At 36.6% G+C, this 21,600-nt stretch overlaps 1 protein-coding gene across 2 annotated transcripts in view; it reads right to left on the bottom strand.

The window, feature by feature from the left end:
• Positions 1 to 1,830: 1,830 nt before the first annotated feature.
• Positions 1,831 to 21,600, bottom strand: part of LOC107038502 (zinc finger protein OZF) — a 42,548-nt gene continuing 22,778 nt past the window's right edge. The window contains exon 4 of one of the 2 annotated variants that reach the window (XM_015257643.2): positions 1,831 to 2,756. In XM_015257643.2, coding sequence (XP_015113129.1) covers positions 1,919 to 2,756 — 838 coding nt within the window. In that variant the 3' untranslated portion in view covers positions 1,831 to 1,918. Of the gene's footprint in view, positions 2,757 to 5,113; positions 6,284 to 21,600 lie in introns of those variants that run through there. The other variant, XM_015257642.1, reaches the window with a different exon arrangement.

Raw genomic sequence — 21,600 nt, 5'->3', positions numbered from 1 at the left:
CCCCCCCCCCCCCACCGGGGCCTGCGCCCCCTGGACCCCGCTTCTGCGCCCCCTCCCCTTCCCCTCCCCCTCACCTTCAACGGGCCTTCATGACAAAAAATAGTATGTGTCATACGGACCGTGACGTCGGTTTGCGATTCGTGTGAGTTAGCAGCACTCATCGCAAACCTCCGTCTACGGTCCTAATGACACAATATACTATTTCATCACAAGGTCCACAAAGTATTTTCTGACGAATGTGGCTTTGATGATGTGGCCTCGCCTTCGGCTCGGCCTATAATCAAATACTTTTGGATCGCGTGACGAATGCAATTTTTCGTCAGAAGGCCCGTAGGCTCGCTTCGCTCGGTTAGATCGCGGTTTACCGGGCCTTCTGACGAAAATTGCATTTTCGAACTTTTTGAATCATACTGGGTCGATGTAACGCAAAAAATCAAAAACTTAAATTTGAACAATTGCAAAGCTTCCATTCTGAAGCAAAAAAGCAAAAAGTAGTGCCTCTGCAGGATCTACTGGCCCGTCTCAGGACCTAAAACGATAACCTGGAAAATTAAACGAGGTACAATAAATCATGACATTAACCTTCACACAATGAAGATAACCGTTGTGACTTTGGGTCCTTCTGGAGTTTGAAAGAAACCTTGTAAAAGTCACCTTTTGCGAGGTATGATCTTCTTCACGATTGACCTTCACGAGGTATGACCGTCGTGAAACATGGTCCTCGCGACATTCAACTCTTATGCATAACTCGAGGTATGATCCTTGGAGGAAATTAATCTTGCGAGATGTATCTTCTCGCCAATACATAGTGGTGATAAGAACCAGAATAATGCGGGGTATAAAACATAAGTAACCTGTGGAAAATGTAAAAAATGGATATGGGGAAAATACGTAGGATATATGAATTCAAATAATTTTTTTTGTGCAAAGTACATTTTTCGAAACAGTTTAACACACCGTGTGCGTAAAGTTCACTAGCGGGCATAAAATAAATTTTCGTATTAAAAGCTTCACTCGATGCATTCGAAGTTTACTTTACGCATACTCTTCAACTTTACGCACTCGTGCACAAAAACAACCACTTTACCCCCGCTACCGTTCGGAACAGTGAATTCGGCAGGTGTCACAAAAATAGGGTGTGTTACACGTGCGTGCGAAAAAGTGCATCTTTACACACTAGTAACACAATGGTATATATTTCGATACGGGAGGTTTATAGCACGAGCCGAAGGCGAGTGATATAATCCCATGAGTCTAAAAACATTTATATCGCGCCGTGCAATAAATCGAGTTTATCGCACGCTGCGCTTCGCGCAGCCTGCTCAAAACTCGACTTCTGCACGACTTGACATAAAATATTATAGAGCACTCGGTAATAAATTTCGTTTTCAACGAATGCGTGTACAGATCTCACCTTCGGCTCGGCCTGTAAACTACACATTCGTTGAAAACGAAATTTGTGCCCTTGTACTCTAATGTACTATTTTCCCGCGAGTATCGAACCCTAATTTTTATCACAATATGTGGGAAGTGGGGTTTTGCGCACGCGGAGCGTACGTAAAATGTCACTTTACACACAGCGTGATGAAAAATACTATTTTGACTCGCGGGAGGTGTCTAGTGCTCGCCGAAGACGAGTGCTACCCTCCCAAGGATCAATAACACCATGTTTGGAAAACGACATTTTGCGCATACCGAGCGTGCATAAAATTTCGTTTACGCACAAGTGATGAAAACATCATTTACCAAGTCGATTATCTTCCTCAGTTTTTGATTGAGAATTTTAGCAATTGATTTTTTATCAAGTATATTCCCTTGCTCCAAACAAAATTGACTTTCACGGTGCTTTTATTACAGCTCAATTATAAAAGAAATGTAAAAATTTATATCACAAGAAGAGAAATGCCACCACAAAAAATCACTCGGTTTTATGTCTAATTCGTTTATGACTCGTCAGGTATCTCTTTTGTCCAAAGCTCATACCACACTGATCGCAAACGAACGGTTTCTCCGTGGAATGAATTCTCAAATGTCTCGTGAGATCCCACTTGACCCCGAATGATTTACCACAAGTATCACACGTATGATTCTTAATTCCAGTATGAGTTGTCTCGTGTCCCAGCATCTGCTGCTTGAACTTGAAAAGCTTGTCACAATACGAACATTTATACGGAAATTGATCCAAGTGAATTTTCGAGTGAATGTACAGCGTGGCTGTAGTCTTGAAACTCTTTCCACAGGTGTCACAGACATAAGGACGTTCTCCAGTATGAATTCTCCTGTGATCCTGCATCGCAGTCTTCATAGCAAAGCGTCTCCCGCATATGTCACAGGCGTGATCCTTCACCCCACCGTGAACGTGCTTCAAATGATAATATAAACTCCCACTCTGACCGAACTGCTTTCCGCACACATGGCAAGTGTATAACTTCTGTCCGTCATGAGCTTGACAAGTCAATCGCTTCCGCTGGAGCGTTGATTTTCGGTGTTTCTCTTTCTTTTCTGGTGGTAGTTTTGATTTGGAGTTTTGCAGGGACGTTCGTTTTTTTCTCTTGTCTGAGAAAGTGTTGGGCAGATCGTCTGGGGGAGTTTTATTAGGAGATGAGGAAAGACTTCGCGATAAGACTTCGGGAAGCTCTGGCACTGTCACGCTGCGTTCATTTGATTTTGATGCTTCGGGTGTTGAAGAAGTGAGGAGCGGTTTGGAAATTTTCGTGACTCGGAGTAAACCGAGGAAGTCTCTAGCCACTTCCGATCTGAAATTGAAAGTTCAAGACATAGATCTTTAGTGAATTTTGTCGATGAGTTTTCGAGAAAGAAGAATCGAATTTAACAGCAAGATGGGGAACTGCGAAATCTTTGTTAATTGAGCCGCGATCAAGCGGCGCAATGGTTGGAAAGGAAAAGATTAATATTTCTTATACAGGGTGACGTCAGCACCTCATTTAGAAATTGTGAGGAAATATAGAATGGAATATCAGTAATTCAATGGCTTAAGAATTATGAAATTACAATAATAAATTTTTAAATAGCAATCGGAAGAATTTTTCAATGATTTATCCAATAACATCATCGGAATTTAGTCATTTTTGTACCATTGAATTCCCGATTTTCTATTCTATATCTGCCTGAAATTTATAAACAAGACGCTGACGTCAACCTGTATAAATTTATAAGGATATTTAAGGCAAGTGGACAACTCAGTTGAAAATAAAAATAAAATTGACTAAATAAATCACTCATGCTACAAATTATTTTTCTTATCAAATTAAAAGTGTTACGGCGTACTTTTACAGTCTCAATAACAATAATGAAAGAACATGTTCATAAATAATGGAGGGATTCACTGTTAGAAATTTCTTGAAATTTCAGTCACAGGATCACCTGAATTTTCGATGTTGTGAGGTGGAATTCAATTTCAAATGAAAGCGTTCACTAAATTTCTCATTCATCTTGAAAATTCAATAAGATTGGTTTTTCATGTTAAAAAATCATTGATTTTTCCATGACGGCTTGAATTTCCAAACTCATCGTGAAAATGGAACATCACATGCAATTCAATTTTCAATAAATTGAGAATTCAGAAAAGTTGTTGCCTGAATTTTAAAATTTTTCAAGATTTTTCAGTACCGTATGGACCTGAAAATCGAGAATTACTTGAATATTCAAAAAATGAACTGATTCGTCAATGAATAAATATCCCAAAATTTCATCTAACTTTGTCGTTAAAAATTTCAAGCTTTTTCACTTGAAATTTCAAGAGCAATTTTCTGAGTGTTGTGACTTCGGTGGTAAGAATCGAATTTTAATCGGGCAACATCGCACGCTTTGGCTAGTAATGGGGTATGTAACAGTGAGATCAATGTTTGTGTGTCTTATACGTATCGATATGCTTCCAGCAGTGAAATATCGTCACCGACTTTATCGACCTCAATCAGCTGTTGCGTGATGTTGTCACGTTGCTAGTCTCTTAATGGCGGCCAATTTTTTTGTTAGAGGAATTCGAAAATCAATCGAAGATATCACAACTATATGGCCCGGTCCCCTACTTGTTCTTGCCGGCGAGAGATTCTCCATGGTTTAAAGTAAATTGCTTGTGGTTTTTTTCTCAAGATCTTGAGTATCTAAGTTTGGCGGTCACGTTCAGTGATCGGCATCAATCATTATTTCAGAAATATTAAGAGTATTATTTCCCCAAATAACCGAATTCATTCGTTTATCATTGGAACTTGGAAAATAATAAATAATTAAGAATTTAAAATTTTTTCAATAACTATTAGGTAAATAATTGAAAAATTTTTCAAAAAATATTAGAGATTATCAAATAATTGTCATTCTTCCGAATTCGATTATTGATTGGTAAAATAATTCGGAACTCAGATATTTAATTGTTGGTTAATTTAATAATTGAAAATTGTTAAGTTCTATTACTTGACTGAGTATTATGAAATTAATGGTAATGATAATTTATGATTATGCCTATCACGTTTTTTCCCTAAGCGTAATGGTATAAGAAGTAATTTTTAGAAATTAATTTATCACTAGGATGCCCCGATGGAAGGATTAAGATTATTAATAACGCGTGGCTCAAATATGAACTTGGCATATGAGACAATATCAAAATTATGGTGAATAATGTGGGGTTTGGCTACACATCCTTAATATAAATTGATATCCAAGTCGAAACTGAAATATTGAGGAGAAAGAGAAACCGTGAGAAGTAAATCAATACAACCGCTCTTGAGAATCGAGGGTGAAAATATAAAGTTCTCTAATTTTATAAAACAATGAATTTCGATATCACTATCAGTAAAAAGAGAGCAGAAAACCGATTTATGTCAAACGAGAAAGTTGGGACTGTCAAGTGTTCTTAAATTGTCGATTCATTTTTAATAAAATCGATAGTTTTTCATCCGACAGAAATTATTCAAAATTGATTATCAAGTGAAATGGAATACAATAACAAAAAAAAGGTAAAATGAATTTTTAGGGAAAAAATATTGGAAAAAATAATGTAACAAAACTTCTCTGGAATATTTATAATGCTCCTTCCATTAAATAAATAACCAGATAGCCAAAAAATTTTCAATAATCTTTATTGTTATCTGAAAGACTCTACACATCACCCAATTGAATACACACTCAGCAGCGTTAAAGATATAAATAATAAAGTTCAATGTCAGAACTTGACAATCAATGAGATCAATCATCGAATCATCAATTCATTCGAATGACCGCCCTTCTACTCCTACTGACTCTTAAGAATTGATTACTAATCAGCAAAGTTAACATTAAGGCTTCTGAATCCTATAAATGATCAACACTCCTTTCCCAAATCTCCGGACATTATTCCATCTCATTCACACCCTTTAGCAGCTCTTCCGCCCTCTCTCGATGATGCACTTTAATATGATTGCGCAAATACCTTTTCTGAGCAAACTTCATCTCACAACCACCGCAGCTAAACCGTTTCTCAGTATTATGCGTAGCTCTATGTCTTGCGACTTCACTCTTAAGGGCGAATGGCTTCTCACAGATCTCACAAGCAAACGCTTTGATCCCAGTGTGCGTCGTCATGTGGTTATTAAGCCTCTGCCTAGTCCTGAAATATTGTCTACAAGTCTCGCACTTATGGGGCTTGTAATCAGCATGAATTCGATTATGAACATAGACAGAGTTCAATGTTTTAAAAGTCTTGGAGCAGTGCTCGCATTTGTAGGGACGTTCCCCAGTATGGGTCCGACGATGATCATCTCTTGCTCCCTTACCGGCGAATGCTTTCTGGCAAATATCGCATTCATAGTTCCTGACACGATTGTGTACGTCTTTGATATGTTTAGCCAAATCCTGACAGATCCTGTAGGCTTTTCTGCAGATTCTACATACACAAGGACGAGTATTAGAATGAATTCGGAGGTGTCGTAAAAATCCCCTTTTAGTGAACACAATTTTACTGCATCTAGTGCATTCAAATCCAACTTTGTCGTTAATTTTTTTTCTGGCGTCTTCTACCAACTGATATTCGTCTTTGCAATTTTCTACTTGAGCGAAGTCATGAAATGTTAAATGGCTTTTCAGAAGCTGTTTAGTCTTGAACGAGCTTCCACATAAATCACAGATGATTGAGCAGAATTTACTTTTTTGAGGCGGTTTGGAGATTTCTGTAAAGTTTAATGACATTTGATACATCTCCGGCATGTGATCCGGAATTCGTTCGAATGGAAGGGAGTAGTCTGTAGGAAATTGCTCGTAAATTTCCGAAATTTTCGCCAGTTCTCGACACCTAGAACACAAAGATTTCGGCAGTGAAGTGCTGAACTAAGACTTGACGAGTCAAATATATACATATTTGCTAATTACATTATTTCAAAAGTAGGAGATGTTAGCGCCAAAAGTCAACATCCTTTTTCGTCATATCTGCACAGAAAGTTCGATTTTTTTCCCCAAATGGCGCGAGGAAAGTGGCTTCTTCACACACCTACACGGAAAGTTCGCCGTACTTTGCTCTCTGATAAGGGGGAGTACTGTCCGCTCGAGGGTAGAAAGTGTTCATTTTCCTCTCGCTCATCAGAAAGCAAAATACAAACTTTTCTTTGCAGGCGTATTAAAAAATGGCATGTGCACCTCAGGCGGGGAAAACATGACTTTCCGCCCTTGCTACACAATATACTATTTTCACACACCTGCACGTAGAGTTCGTACTTTACTCCCTGATGGGCGAGAGAAAAATGAATACTTCCCGCCCTAGGATGGAAAGTTGCTCCCTTGGGCGGACAGTCAGGAATTTCCCCCTCCGGCCAACTTCACTCTTGAGCGGAGAGTATTCACTTTCCTGCCGCTCATCTGAAAACTAAATACAAGCTTTCCTTTGCAGGCGTGATAAATTAGTAGATTTCTAAGCTAGGAAAATAAAATAAAGGAGTCGTGTCTACGTGCGGAATTAAATACGTGGGTAAGGGTCCTTTATGTTATCTCCCGTGGTTAGTACCATATTTTTCGCTTCGGTTTAGGCACAAAGTCAGATTTTCCTCCCACAAAGCGGGCGGGAAATGTGTACTTTGCGTCTGCCGGGATAATCATTCTCCAACAGTGCCTTGTCCATGAACATTCATGTCGGCCCAGGTGTTGCTTTGATCGTCATGAGAACTGTCACATGTAGCCCAGCTTCTGGGATGAATGAGACGTGGTTGATAATTATTTAGTTTTATTTTTAGAATCTTCAAGTAGACAAATTAGTAATTCGAAAATAAATCCCATCGAAAAAATTTCAATGGGTACATTAACAATTCTAGAATAAATCCGTGTATGGGGAAAAAATTCATTCATTTCATTTCTTCAAAGCTATTGCAGCTCATTATTCGTAATCATCAGAAATGTAGGTTTCACATAGCAGGTTCTCCCAATTATCGTTCAAACAGGGCTGCAAGTTTCACCCTTTATTATACATGTTTAGAAGAGTTTTATCGTAAATTTTTAACCGCATAAATCTATTAATAGGGGAGAAACCTTGAGGTGATTTTTTTTCGAAATTCGGCATTCGAAATTCAGCATTTCTCTTCAAAATGCGTCGAAAGCCAATTGTACGGCCCTTTATCATGAGTGATGTCCATTTGCTTGATGTTCTCTTTTCATGACGTATTATTCACGGAGAGAAAACTCGGGGAAAAATTCTAGTGCTCGGCACCAGAAACAAGGCGCAAACTGCCGAACTCCCATATTTTAATCGAAATAAGAATAATAATTCTAGATCAGCACGGAAATTTTGCTGTAAGTTAAAGTAGCTCTACCCTTAGGAGGTTATATTTTAATTCAAAGATTTTTAAAAACTACAACAAATCGCCGAAAAACTCTGTGTGATTCAGAATCGTCATTTTTTTCCTCATTTAATTGTCGTTCAAGTTTTTATAAATGAAAATGTTGAAAATTCATTATTTAACACAGGGTCTTATGTGAAGAACGCTAAATTTGACACAGCTCCGGTTAAAACAAAGATTAAAATCTAATTTTTTTTTCCTAAAAACGAGAAAAAAATAAAAAATATTGGCACCTGTTAGATAACGATTTATTGTTTAGTTTTTTTTTATTATTAACAATTTCCAACCAGAATCACGGGAGACTGTGAACAGGAGTAGACGTGGCAACAACGGCTCGGTCAGCTGTCACTTGGCGGGACCTCTCTCACCTCTCTCACACGTCACATTATCCTGCAGTGTTGCCACTAATTTTTCCAAGCTCGTCAATTGAAAATCTATTTCTTCACACTTTTATTGAAAACAATTAATAACAAAATAATTCTTATGCTTATGTCCTTTATAAATTATTTTAATCATTTGGACATCAAAAAAATTATTTATGGAATCTTTTTTTTTCAAAAGCACTCAACGAGTCCAGCCGTAGGGGTAGAGCTACTTTAATCAATTTTTGCAAAGAAGCACGAGAAAAATTCTACAGCTGGCACTAGAAAATTTCCCGGTGTGTCAATTTTGTGGGGAATTCCGTAGAAAATTGTGGGAAAAACTTGATTAATTCTTGGTAACATTAGACATTTTATTGTACAGTTGGAGAATTTTTCTAGTGCTAGCACTGGAATTTTTGCCATTCTTCTTATTCTCGTACGTGTCCGCGCGACATCTGCAACGTTCGGCTCGCCGAAGTGAGTCGAACAGCTGCACTCGGGAGTCCCGAGTGGAGACTTACAAATGGCGTCTTCAACGTCGGGTAACGTTAGCGCGTGTTCTGTAGAATTATGTGACAATCAGGGATTATTGGGCTTATTTTTCTCTGAAAGTGTGATTAACCATAAATTTGTGGGAAAAAAAGTGTGAATCAACCGGTTGTAGAAATTGTTGAAAATTACTGACATTATTCAGTGATGACGTTTTACGATAATGTAATTCCCTGTAATCGTGGAACAAATGCAATCAAAAAAATCTATAAAAATAATTCGTTGGCTTAAGGCTCATTTTTGTTGATACTGTAGTATATTAATTTAAATAACGTTGATGTTATTAATGAATAATTAAGGGGGAAAAAAAATTGTGGCCGGGGAAAATTTTTTTGTCTGTCGAGTAATTTTTCGTTTGCCGATAATGAAGATTTCGTGATGAAACGTCAAATTTTCTAGTGCCGAAGGGGAAATTTTCATGTGCTGGCACATTGCGCCTCAATTCTAGTGCAGCACTAGAATTTTTCTCGGAATTTCTCCATAAAAATTCTCTGACTTTTCTCCGTGTTCAGGCGACTGATTAAGACGTCAACGGATAATCAACGCATTTCATATGACCGATCGGGAATCAAACTAAAAAAACCTTTCCAATGTGAATCAAGCGCTAGCTAACCCCCAGCAACAGTTCACGGATCGATTTTAACCCTTCAAAGATGGCGCACTTTTGATACAATCCTCGCCGCGCGCCAAATAGCACCGCGATGCACTAACTTCCGATAGTCTAAGAATGACGTGAAGTAGGAATAATTAAAGTCAAACGATTAGTCTTCACAACAAAGTTTGCCCGAATTAGTTCCATAAAGTTCCATATTTCTGGAAATATTCAACTTTCAAAAGAGACATGCATTTACGCATGGGTTGAAATGTGGTATGGACGTTGATCCTGAAGGGTCAAAATTTTTTAACTTCTCTTTCAAGAAGTCTTATATTGGGAATTTTCCCCAATAAGAATAATTGCACAATTCTGCTCTAGTTAAATCTTAAAAATCTTATAAATATGAATTGTATTGTGAACGAGAAGAAACTTAAGGATATCCAAGTATCTTTTACAGTTTTCGATCATCAAATTTGTCAATTAAATTGCATGAAACATTTGAAAAAAATCATGAGTATTCTGTGTCATTCATATCACATTTTGCATAGAATTATTATTTTTTAAACATTCGTTTATTATAAATAAATTCGTTTATTATATTGAAATTGTTTAAACATTCGGAAATCTTATTTTTCTGTTCATGACATCGAGTTCTGGATTATTTCTGGAAAATTATGAATATGAATAAATTTGTTACGATTTCCAACCAATGATTTTTATGTTGGATAATTAATTGTTTGTAAATTTTTATCGAAAATGCTCGTATTTTTAAACATTTGCAATTTTTTAATGATTTCCTCAATCTTCCTCCACAAGTAAACTTTCTAATTTTTTTTTTTCATATTTTTACGATGTTCTCTTTGGATGATTTTTTTCAAGTTTACATAAAATCACTCGACTCCTATCAGGAGACCTAATTTGAAAATTTAGATGAATACAATAAAAAATATGTACCTTCAAGGGAAGAAAATTTTTTTAATTCGATGTGGTGGATGAACAAATCAAGGCATAATTTCAATGAAAAAGTCGTTTTTAAGGGTCAAGGAATGTTGGCACAGAAAATAGTCATCTGTCTCACAGTATAATGTCAGGCGGGACTCTCGCAAGAGACGACTGTATATGTGCAGGTTTTTCCCCTCAAATGAGGTTTTCCATTGGCTTTCCGCGAAGGCGGTGCAGGGGATTGGGGAGAGGGGGAACAAATCGTAAAAACTCGAAAGGGTATACGAGAAGAAGAAAATCGAAAAGAAATTTTTTATACAAAATTTTTTTGTAAAAGTAAAACTGGAGCCGTCGGATGTCATTGGAAAAAAAATTAAAACAAAACAGTGTAGGTTTCCCCGTATTAATAGACTTAACAAGTTAAAAATTTAGGACAAAGCTTTCCTAAGCATGTCTAAGAAAGGGTGAAAGTTGCAGCCAAATATAAAATTTGACGCGGAATACCAGGACGATCATTGGGAGAATCTGCCATATATACTTCCATCAGTCCAAAAACTTGCAGTTTTCTTCAAACATGGAAGAATTCTATTCTCGGAAAATGGATGGATTCCCTTGTTTGTTAATTTAACTACTGATAATTTGATCAATTATAATCCCTCTCGAACCCCCTCACGCTGTTTTGGCAGTTCACTATTGAATTCCTCAGATTTTTCTCGTCTTCGCAGAAACTTCCCTCGAACGTCAATAGTAAAGGTATAGCACGTCATTTTTAAACAATATTTTTACATTATTTTGGATGTTTATGGATTATCTTCAAGTGACTTTTTAAATATCTCTCTTGTGCGAATTTGACATCGCAATAAACGCAATGAAATTTTTTGTCGTTGATATGAGTGCGACTATGACGACTAACGCAGCCTTTGGTTCGAAATGTCTTGCCACAAATATTACAAGCATGAGGTTTCTCTCTTGTGTGAGTCAAATTATGGTTCTTCAAATCTTGAGATCTTGGAAATGTTTTAGAACAGATTGTGCATTCGTAGGGAGGATTTTTATTGTGACATCTTCTGTGAGAGTGGAGTGAAGACTTCTGTTTGAAAGATTTATCGCACTCTTGACAGTTGTAGGGACGATACTCCTTATGTGTTCTTCTGTGCTCCTCCAGGTAAATTTTACAGGAGAATGTTTTTTCGCAGGTTTCACAACAGAAATTCTTTTCATTTGAGTGAACTAATCGTTTGTGACGATTGAGTGCAGACGCAGCTGAAAAGGATTTCGTGCAGATATTGCATTGATACGGTTTTTCACCCGTATGAGTATTTATATGGATCTGGTAATTGTAGGATGTGGACAATAGTTTTCTGCAAATTTTACATCTAAACAACTTTTTGTTGTTTATTGTAACTTTCGTTTCGATTAATTCAATCTTCTTATTTTCGATTCTCTGATGGTTCCTCGGGAGGTCTCTGATTTTAGGTTCACTCCTGGATGACCTGAAATCAGATTTTTCTGATTATTGAGACTTCCCAAGTACTTTTGTCATAATTTCATGGTTTTGCATTTCCTAAATTCATGTATTGATTTCCTGTCAATGGAACAATCTCTCTTTCTTGACGACTTCTCATCCAGATGATTTTATGGATAGGTCGACAATGATAGTTTCCTTTTTTTTTATTAACTTGACTTCAATCTTTCCGTTCGCTTTCTTGTCATTTTTTTTGAAATTCGAGTCTGTTTTTGAATAGCTTTAGGACAAACTAGATTTTCAAGTGTAGAACTCACTATAATTATTCAATCTTCTACGTCATATAATTGCATCACGATTCTGCGCTATTGTAAAAATTTATAATGGTGGGTTTCAATTTTCAGTAATGGTGCGATATATCTGTATTCAGAAGTTGAATAAAAAAAAAACAATCATTCGGAATATTTATTAATTTATTAATTCAAAGATTCCAAAGTGGGAGTTGGTCTCTGAATATTCGTTCCAATTGGTATTTTTCCCGGATAAAATTCCCTTTGAAAATTTCCCCTAAAGGCTCAATATAAAAGACACTTTTTTGTCCAATTTTCGTCGAAAAGTGATATATTGAGAATATTATTGCCTCAAGAAACCAGTGTCATTGAAAGGACAATATGTTCCATTTTTGGCTTTAAATTATCAATGTCGAACAACGTTTAAGTAACGCACACAAATCAATTAATTCCTTTTTAAATTATTCAAAAATCCCTTTTTGAATATTCCTTCTAAATGCTCCATTGAAGACACAATTTTCCAATTGTCATTGATAGTCGGTATATTTTTTTTTAGGCTTAAGAGGGCAAGAGGATAAAAAAAACTACCGAAATGCGGGCAAATCTGAGCTCTAGAAATTCTCCTCGTTTTGTGAATCCCGAGGCTCAAAAGTTATCACCACTAAATCCTTAGCACCACGAAAGTGTTATGAAACAAGTTGAGGGTGGTCTGAGGAGCATAAATATTTTTAACTAGGGGGCTTGGCCCCCTGCTCGCTTCGCTCACTCCCACCAAATCTCTGGTGCGACTGCTTGGGTAAGGAGCTGCTTCTTATAATGCCCTTATTTATTTCCTTTTTCTGAGCGAGCTAATGTTTTTTTCTCTGTAAGGATTTCATCATCTTATCTATATATACAGATGAGATCGAATAGGTTGAAATCACGAGAAAGACCTCAACCAACGCCTTTTCCAGTGAGGTACAACCACTCAATATTTTCCATTCATTCATATATATTTACGAATTCATATATATTAGATATTGATAAAAAATATATAAAATATATGGATGACTCAATTGATATTTGTATAAATCCCTCATATATATGGGGACCCCCTCCCCCAGCGCCCTCTAAAATTTTCAACCTTGACCGGACCTCGGGGCCACATTTCCCCGACCCTGGGACGACATTGGCCCGACTCTGGGCCGACATTGGCCCTCCTGACCGTACTGACGACTGAAAATTTTCCGCATTAGACGAAACCTACTTTTTTATTATATAGAGAGATAAATGATTAAAAATACGAGATGGTTGACAGGTCTGGGCGCCGCCATGATGCTTGGATACCTCCTCCCCGGGCTCCACGGGACGTCCAACATCGCGGCGCTCACAGCTGTCAATCACTTCGTACTTTTACACATTTTTTAAAGTTAATTCATCCTCCTCAGATCACCCTCAACTTGTTCCATAACATTTTCGAGCTGCTAAGGATTTGGTGGTGATAACTTTTAAGCCTTCGAACTCATCAATCGAAGAAAATTTATGGAGCTCAGATTTGCTCGCATTTCGGCAGTTTTTTTTACTCTCCTGCCCTCCTAATTTTTAAGGCTCGAACATGGCTTGAGGCTAAGGCCCATCCAAGCCCTGAATTAAAAAAATGTGCTTCGTTCTAACTAATTATATTATTATTTATAGGCATTTGTTTGAACGATTTCTGAGTCTTATATCAGCTTTTCTGTCAATTTCAAAAACGCCATAAAAAAGACTGGGGTAAGACCGTTAGTAACGGTCGATAACCCGATAAGCATTAATTGCCATGATGGATTAATTAACAATGAATTGAACAAAATTATTATCATTAATATTTTTTTATCAATTATTAGTACTGAATCATTATCCGCACACCTGTAATTAGAATGCAATGAAATTAGAGATTCCAAAAATTGCGCCTATTAGAGGGGATTTGATTCGGAGTCCTACTGATCCATAGTCCAGCACGTTTCCACTAGGCCATGTGAAACTTCTTACGACGAGATGTTTTTCTCGAGTTTAAAAACACAACGTGGTGTTCTTTTGGTTATTCATTAATCAAACTATTACGAATTGAATGAAAAAAATTGATCCAATGGATTTATGGGTTAAAAATTCATTAGCGAAATAATTACAGATGAGAATAATTATAATGATCCAACCTCATGCTCAAAGCACTGCTGCAACCCTGGTTTGGGTTTAGCTTGGATGATGTGGCGAATATTTATGAATATCTTCGTGGAAGGGATAACAACATTTTCACCATCATTAATTAATGGCCATTATTTCAAGAATTAAGGAAATGAATTAAAACAAGGCTTTATTCTTGAGGACTGGTGAAACCCGGATAAGCCTTGACGTCCTCAGGTTTAATAGAGTAGAGGCTTCGTATAAGATAGCTTAGGGACAGTAGAAGAGTGGAATTCCGGGAACTACTGTCGGTGTCAAAAGTAGAGACCACTCGAAATAAACGTCTATAACTTGACGGAAAAAAATCGTAAAAATATGAGACCAATTGCACTGTGCAATATAAGTATTTCAATCGCCCAATACGAAGTTTCAAGTTTTTAATTTGATTAGTCTATTTATAATCGCTGTGAGAAGCCGAAAAATCCCCCGATTTTCAGAGTTCGTCAAAGTCGGCAAACTTTGAACCGCTACCATACGTACGAAAATTTGTTTGAAAAAATCGTCAATTTTTCCAGAGATTCGTTGAACCCTTGGGAAGCCAACGAGATGTGGACAACCGTGTCTTGAGTGAGAGCGAGAGAGAAAGAATATCTACATGCTGACTCTTACCTGACCGTTACCAGTCACCACTGGAAGTCATTGTGATGATGAAACAAACCGGAGTTTAATTATCTCTTTAGAAAAATTAATCGGGATCGTGATGTTCGGGATAAGGTATTAAAATACGCCGAAAATGTAACACGTAAAGGAAGAGAAAGAGACCAGTTACACCAATTAAATATTTTATTCAATTAAAGGTGACTCAATTTCGGGTAAACCCAGGGTGAAAACCGTCGGAGGAAAAATAGGAAGATAGAAAAGTAGAAAAATAGGATAATAAAGGACATGGACACTTACAATTGGTTGATCGAATTTAAGCGGATCGGAAGGAGTGTTCTGTGGTTGAGTTGAATCTGTCCGTTCTGTTGGGTTCTGCACGAGCGTCCTCAGAGGTTGGTGAACCGTCGATCGATAGTTGATCCGCTTGAGTAGGCTGGAAAGCCGAAGGAATGGCCGATCTCGATGAACGGTGACATAATAGAATATTATTGCCTCAGGTTGGACCCTTAGACAGTTGACTCGTTCTGATGGAAAGGGACCACTACTTTGTACTGGGAATATGAGTTTGAATAGCGATTCTGGAGACTTCTGGCTATAATTTCAAGGCTTCGAACTGTTGATTCTGATCTTTCGAACTTCGAATTGACTTTTCCGCGTCGTGGCTCCCTTTTTATATTGAGTCGAAAATGTGCCATCAGGGGTGGAAGGTTCTAGAAGCTTCCCCCTGTTTTTACCATTGTCTTCTCCAGGTATCCGCCTAATTATTGGATTTCTTTGGATATTATTCAGGGATTGGTTGTGACGTTCCTCCTATCCCTTCATGGAGCCCGTTGATTGGTGATTAGGTGACATTATGCCTCCTCATTTTCCATCTGAGCTTACGTAGTTTTTAGTAAGATCCTCATACGTACAGGGTACGTAACACTATCCAATGATCCTCATACGTACAGAGTACGTAACACCTCCGGGGATGAAGGATAAACAAGGTCCTCCTTGCTTTCACTAAACAGGTCCGTGACGATTGAGCATAAGGAAATGGAATGGTTTAGGAATAAAGGTTGCGGTTTTCATACCTGGAATTCACATGTTTACAAAATGTAGTTATAATAGTTTGTGAAATACATTTTATGCATAGTCACACTGAACATTAACTGTTATTGTTTACACATTTTTTATCTTCTTTTTTTAAAGCACACAATAAAGTCACTCAAAACCACATATCGTCTACGCTTAATATGTATTTCTTTCTTTTAACATCCAATCTAATACACACATAATGAGAAAAATGTATTGTTTTGCGAGTTTTCCCTTGTTTTAACACACATACACACAAGAGAGTGATATATATAATCTTTATAAAGATGTACCAGCTTCGTTTTGTGGTTGTTTAAATTGTATTCCCATATAAGGATTTACAGGCTTGGGAAGAGCTGAATGTGAATAAGCACTCTCAGTTGTTACAAGGGCCACAGAGGCTCGAAAAGGGGAATCATTACGTACATATGCCCCTCTTGCTACATGATTCTCTGATGGACTTTCCTCAGTTTCTATTGCTTCCCGAGCTCTCATACACAATACACAACTACAAATTATATATAAGGCTATTGTCAAGCCGAGAGAAATGCTGATTATTGGTATCCACGTTCTCATGAAATATTCTGGAGGAACCTTTCTATTTTGTTTAATAATATTGGGAAATATTTTCCGAGATATAGCAGCTAAGTTCCTTAATTCGGAGGAGTACTCCCAAATCCTTTGGGCTGTGAAAAAATGGATCTCAGGAAATATTTCAGATAAATTCAGATAATGTGAAGGTATTAAATCATTATTCACGGAAGTTGAATTTACGCAGTCATTCATTTCTACAGTTAAATTACTGGCTTCCAGAATGCAGTCGTTCTCCAAGGATATCTTAGCGTTACTGGTAAGATTTAGTATCTCGGTGAAATTTGGGCAAGTTGAATATCTGAGAATTGGTTCAGTAAGACCGTAAAGTAAACTTCCATGACTGTTTAGTGGAGTCCAGATATCTCTCACTGCAGGGGTAAGGACTATGTCACAATTAATATGAGGATTCTCCAGATATTTAGAAAATAATAATTGTATTTCACAGTTTGATGTCGATTGAACTGAATAGATAATTGACGAAATTCCACAGATTTTTGATGAAGTTATTTGTATACACTTATCTAATTGTTCTTAATCGAGGAAATAATACATTGTATTTTTGTTGAACAATACAACATACTTGGCGGTTGGTTTTACTTGAACGAAAACTTGAGTATTATTTCCTAGATTTTGCACAACCGGATGTGAATATACTTGATATAAATTCCTTGGTTTTTCCTCGACAAGTGGAATCCTTGTTATAATTATTGAAGTTCCGTTTCTTATGATAGTTCGTGTTTTAATGATCCCTTGAAGTTGAACCAAATTGACCTTTCCAATAGGGACTGGAATTTCGCTGTCACCCCTAACTTCCAAAAATTTGAGTAAAACAGTCAATCTGAACTGTTCATAAGTCACAGGATGAAACATTCCGCTTTCCGCATTATTGATGATTTGAATTAGAGTATTAAATAATTTCAATCGGAGTTCAATTAGTGTATCTACATGCTGGGTTAGATTAGATAAGACGACATGATATTTATATTGGTGATCATGATGATTTTGTAAACACACAGCATCAAAATTTATAATGTTTTGTAACTTTTCTAATTTTCCAAGGATATTCATTAGACCAGACGTTGTATAAAAACTTTGTTCTGAAAGAACAATTAAATCTTCTCTTTTAGAGGGTATGACTTTGTCATAATAAGCTTTTTCATCTTTCTTAAGAATAGAGTTATAATTTTCAAAATTGGTATTAACAGATTATAGTATATTTTATAGGTTTTAAATGAATTTTTATCAAAGCACAATTAGATTGATACGATGGAGTAAATCTCAAAAATTCCCTCATTCGAAATTAAATGAGAAAAAGGTGAATTCGATGTCGAAATGTCCGTAGAAAAAGATATAATAATACTCTTTACCTGTTTCCAGGAGTCGTCAATCAAAAAAAAAAAAAGAAAAATAACAAAGAACACATAAAACAAAATATCACAAAAAGAATGGATTATTCGAGAATAAATTCTTTATACGACGTCGTTTATTCCATTAATTCAGGATGAAAGTATTTAGACATAAAAATATGGACCTTGAAATAATCACGCGCGCACACTCACATACATTCCAAATTGAGTTTAGTCGAAAATATTTGATCCGATCGGATTTTGTCAAAATAAATAATTTTCTAAAATCAGTGACATATCGCTGAATGGAAAATATTAAATTCAAACATTTAAATGATCAGTATGAATAGTTATTGAAATCTATCGCTCGAGCGTCCCTAACTATCAAAATTCGATGTAATTGCGAATGAATATAATAACTGACCGTTTGGCTTAGTGGTTCGAAGGCAAGAGAGCGAGGTAACGTCGCTGAGATGTTCAGTAGCTCTCGCTGATGTCCAGCGATAGTAGATTGAGTGGGGGAACCGAGTGAATTTTCACGGGCGGGAATATTTGACAATCCCGAATCAGTATAAGATGTACCCCAGGGTCGAATATAACTGAGCGTCATATTCCAAATATATGCAATTTCCTGATCGTACATTTCCTACTGTGTCAGTTTTAAATTATTTTACACATTCTACGGTTTGAAAAAAACAATATTTTGCATATAATCGAAGAGTAGGCATTAAAGTTTCTGAATATTTATGTAATTGACTTATCTCTCCTCCAGTATGGATTCCCCAAGTTTCCTTGATGACTTTGATTTTTCCCAGTTCTTCCAGATAAATTCCAGAAGGTTGGGAAATTTCCTTCCTTGATGTTCTTGTCGAGTTGTAGAAATGATTATTCCTAATAGAAATACAACTTCCCATATCGTTCTAGGGATAGGGAGTGAAATGTAGGTGATAAGGAAAAGATTGGCTTAGTATAATTTAACGTCGTAACTGAAACAGAACTTGAAGAAGTATTAGTATCATAGTTTGAATCAGTTGTGAATTAAGGAAGAAATAGAAAATAAATGGGCTTGAACAGTAGGTAAGTCAGTTTTTCAGGATTTCATGGTCCCCAAAGGTCCCATTTCCCTTTCTTTGATGGGTCAAGTAGTTACCTATTATATTTTTTCTTCTTCTTTTTGGGTTTTACCGATCCGAGAAAGTCAGGATTCTGTTTTACCGATCTAAAAAGGTTAGAAATTTGATGTACTGATTTTTTTATACGCTCGGTGAATTTGAATAATTGGCATAACTGTATTCTCCGGTCTATTATTCGCTCTCTCTCTCTCTAGCCTCGATAGTGTTTTTATTCTATCTAAAAAAAATTGCTTAATTTTGTTGAGCCCTGTCATTATTTAAGACTCCATTCAAATATTCATCTATTTATTTGTTAAAAATCAGAATGTTTTGGATATCATGCTTCAAATGATTTCAATCGTAGTTTAAAATGATATCGTCCTATCTACCTAGCCGGGGAGCGAACCCATATCCCTGAGGATACTAAACGTATACGCTACGCACTCGGTTATTGAAGCATTGCGTATGATGCATAATTTTAACTTTACATGTAACGTATATTTCCTTTCTTACATCTTGCGATAATCATTTATTTTGGTCTGTCTTATTAAATATTTGGATGACATATTTTATTTATTTATATATAATGAAAAGAAATGATGAAAAATGTGTAAACAATAACAATTAATGTTCAGTTTGACTATGCATAAAATGCATTTCACAAACTATTATAACTGCATTTTGTAAATCTGTGAATTCCAGGTATGAAAACCGCAACCCTTATTCCTAAACCATTCCATTTCCTTATGCTCAATCGTCACGGACCTGTTTAGTGAAAGCAAGGAGGACCTTGCTTATCCAATAATCAGCATTTCTCTCGGCTTGACAATAGCCTTATATATAATTTGTAGTTGTGTATTGTGTATGGGAGCTCGGGAAGCAATAGGAACTGAGGAAAGTCCATCAGAGAATCATGTAGCAAGAGGGGCATATGTACGTAATGATTCCCCTTTTCGAGCCTCTGTGGCCCTTGTAACAACTGAGAGTGCTTATTCACATCCAGCTCTTCCCAAGCCTGTAAATCCTTATATGGGAATACAATTTAAACAACCACAAAACGAAGCTGGTACATCTTTATAAAGATTATATATATATCACTCTCTTGTGTGTATGTGTGTTAAAACAAGGGAAAACTCGCAAAACAATACATTTTTCTCATTATGTGTGTATTAGATTGGATGTTACAAGAAAGAAATACATATTAAGCGTAGACGATATGTGGTTTTGAGTGACTTTATTGTGTGCTTTAAAAAAAAAGATAAAAAATGTGTAAACAATAACAATTAATGTTCAGTGTGACTATGCATAAAATGTATTTCACAAACTATTATAACTACATTTTGTAAACATGTGAATTCCAGGTATGAAAACCGCAACCTTTATTCCTAAACCATTCCATTTCCTTATGCTCAATCGTCACGGACCTGTTTAGTGAAAGCAAGGAGGACCTTGCTTATCCTTCATCCCCGGAGGTGTTACGTACTCCTGTACGTATGAGGATCATTGGATAGTGTTACGTACTCTGTACGTATGAGGATCTTACTAAAAACTACGCAAGCTCAGATGGAAAATGAGGAGGCTTAATGTCACCTAATCACTAATCAACGGGCTCCATGAAGGGATAGGAGAAACGTCACAACCAATCCCTGAATAATATCCAAAGAAATCCAATAATTAGGCGGATACCTGGAGAAGACAATGGTAAAAACAGGGGGAAGTTTCTAGAAACTTCCACCCTTGATGACACATTTTTGACTCAATATAAAAAGGGAGCCACGACGCGGAAAAGTCAATTCGAAGTTCGAAAGATCAGAATCAACAGTTCGAAGCCTTGAAGTTATAGCCAGAAGTCTCCAGAATCGCTATTCAAACTCATACTCCCAGTATAAAGTAGTGGTCCCTTTCCATCAGAACGAGTCAACTGTCTAAGGGTCCAACCTGAGGAAATAATATTCTATTATTTCACCGTTCATCGAGATCGGCCATTCTTTCGGCTTTCCAGCCTACTCGAGCGGATCAACTATCGATCGACGGTTCACCAACCTCTGAGGACGCTTCTGCAGAGCCCAACAGAACCGACAGATTCAACTCAACCACAGAGCACTCCTTCCGATCCCCCTAAATTCGATCAACCAATTGTAAGTGTCTATGTCCTTTATTATCCTATTTTTCTACTTTTCTATCTTCCTATTTTTCCTCCGACGGTTCTCACCCTGGGTTTACGCGAAATTGAGTCACCTTTAATTGAATAAAATATTTAATTGGTGTAACTGGTCTCTTTCTCTTCCTTTACGTGTTACATTTTNAAAGATTATATATATATCACTCTCTTGTGTGTATGTGTGTTAAAACAAGGGAAAACTCGCAAAACAATACATTTTTCTCATTATGTGTGTATTAGATTGGATGTTACAAGAAAGAAATACATATTAAGCGTAGACGATATGTGGTTTTGAGTGACTTTATTGTGTGCTTTAAAAAAAAAGATAAAAAATGTGTAAACAATAACAATTAATGTTCAGTGTGACTATGCATAAAATGTATTTCACAAACTATTATAACTACATTTTGTAAACATGTGAATTCCAGGTATGNGATTAAGATACATAATTAACTACAGCATAACTGTAATCATGATGGGGATAACAAAATCAGATT

Source organism: Diachasma alloeum, unplaced genomic scaffold, assembly GCF_001412515.2.
Source record: "Diachasma alloeum isolate Michigan unplaced genomic scaffold, Dall2.0 Dall_scaffold_00284, whole genome shotgun sequence".
Lineage (NCBI taxonomy): Eukaryota > Metazoa > Arthropoda > Insecta > Hymenoptera > Braconidae > Diachasma > Diachasma alloeum.
The sequence above is the reverse complement of the archived record's forward strand: the minus strand, read 5'-3'. Positions and strand labels throughout refer to the sequence as shown.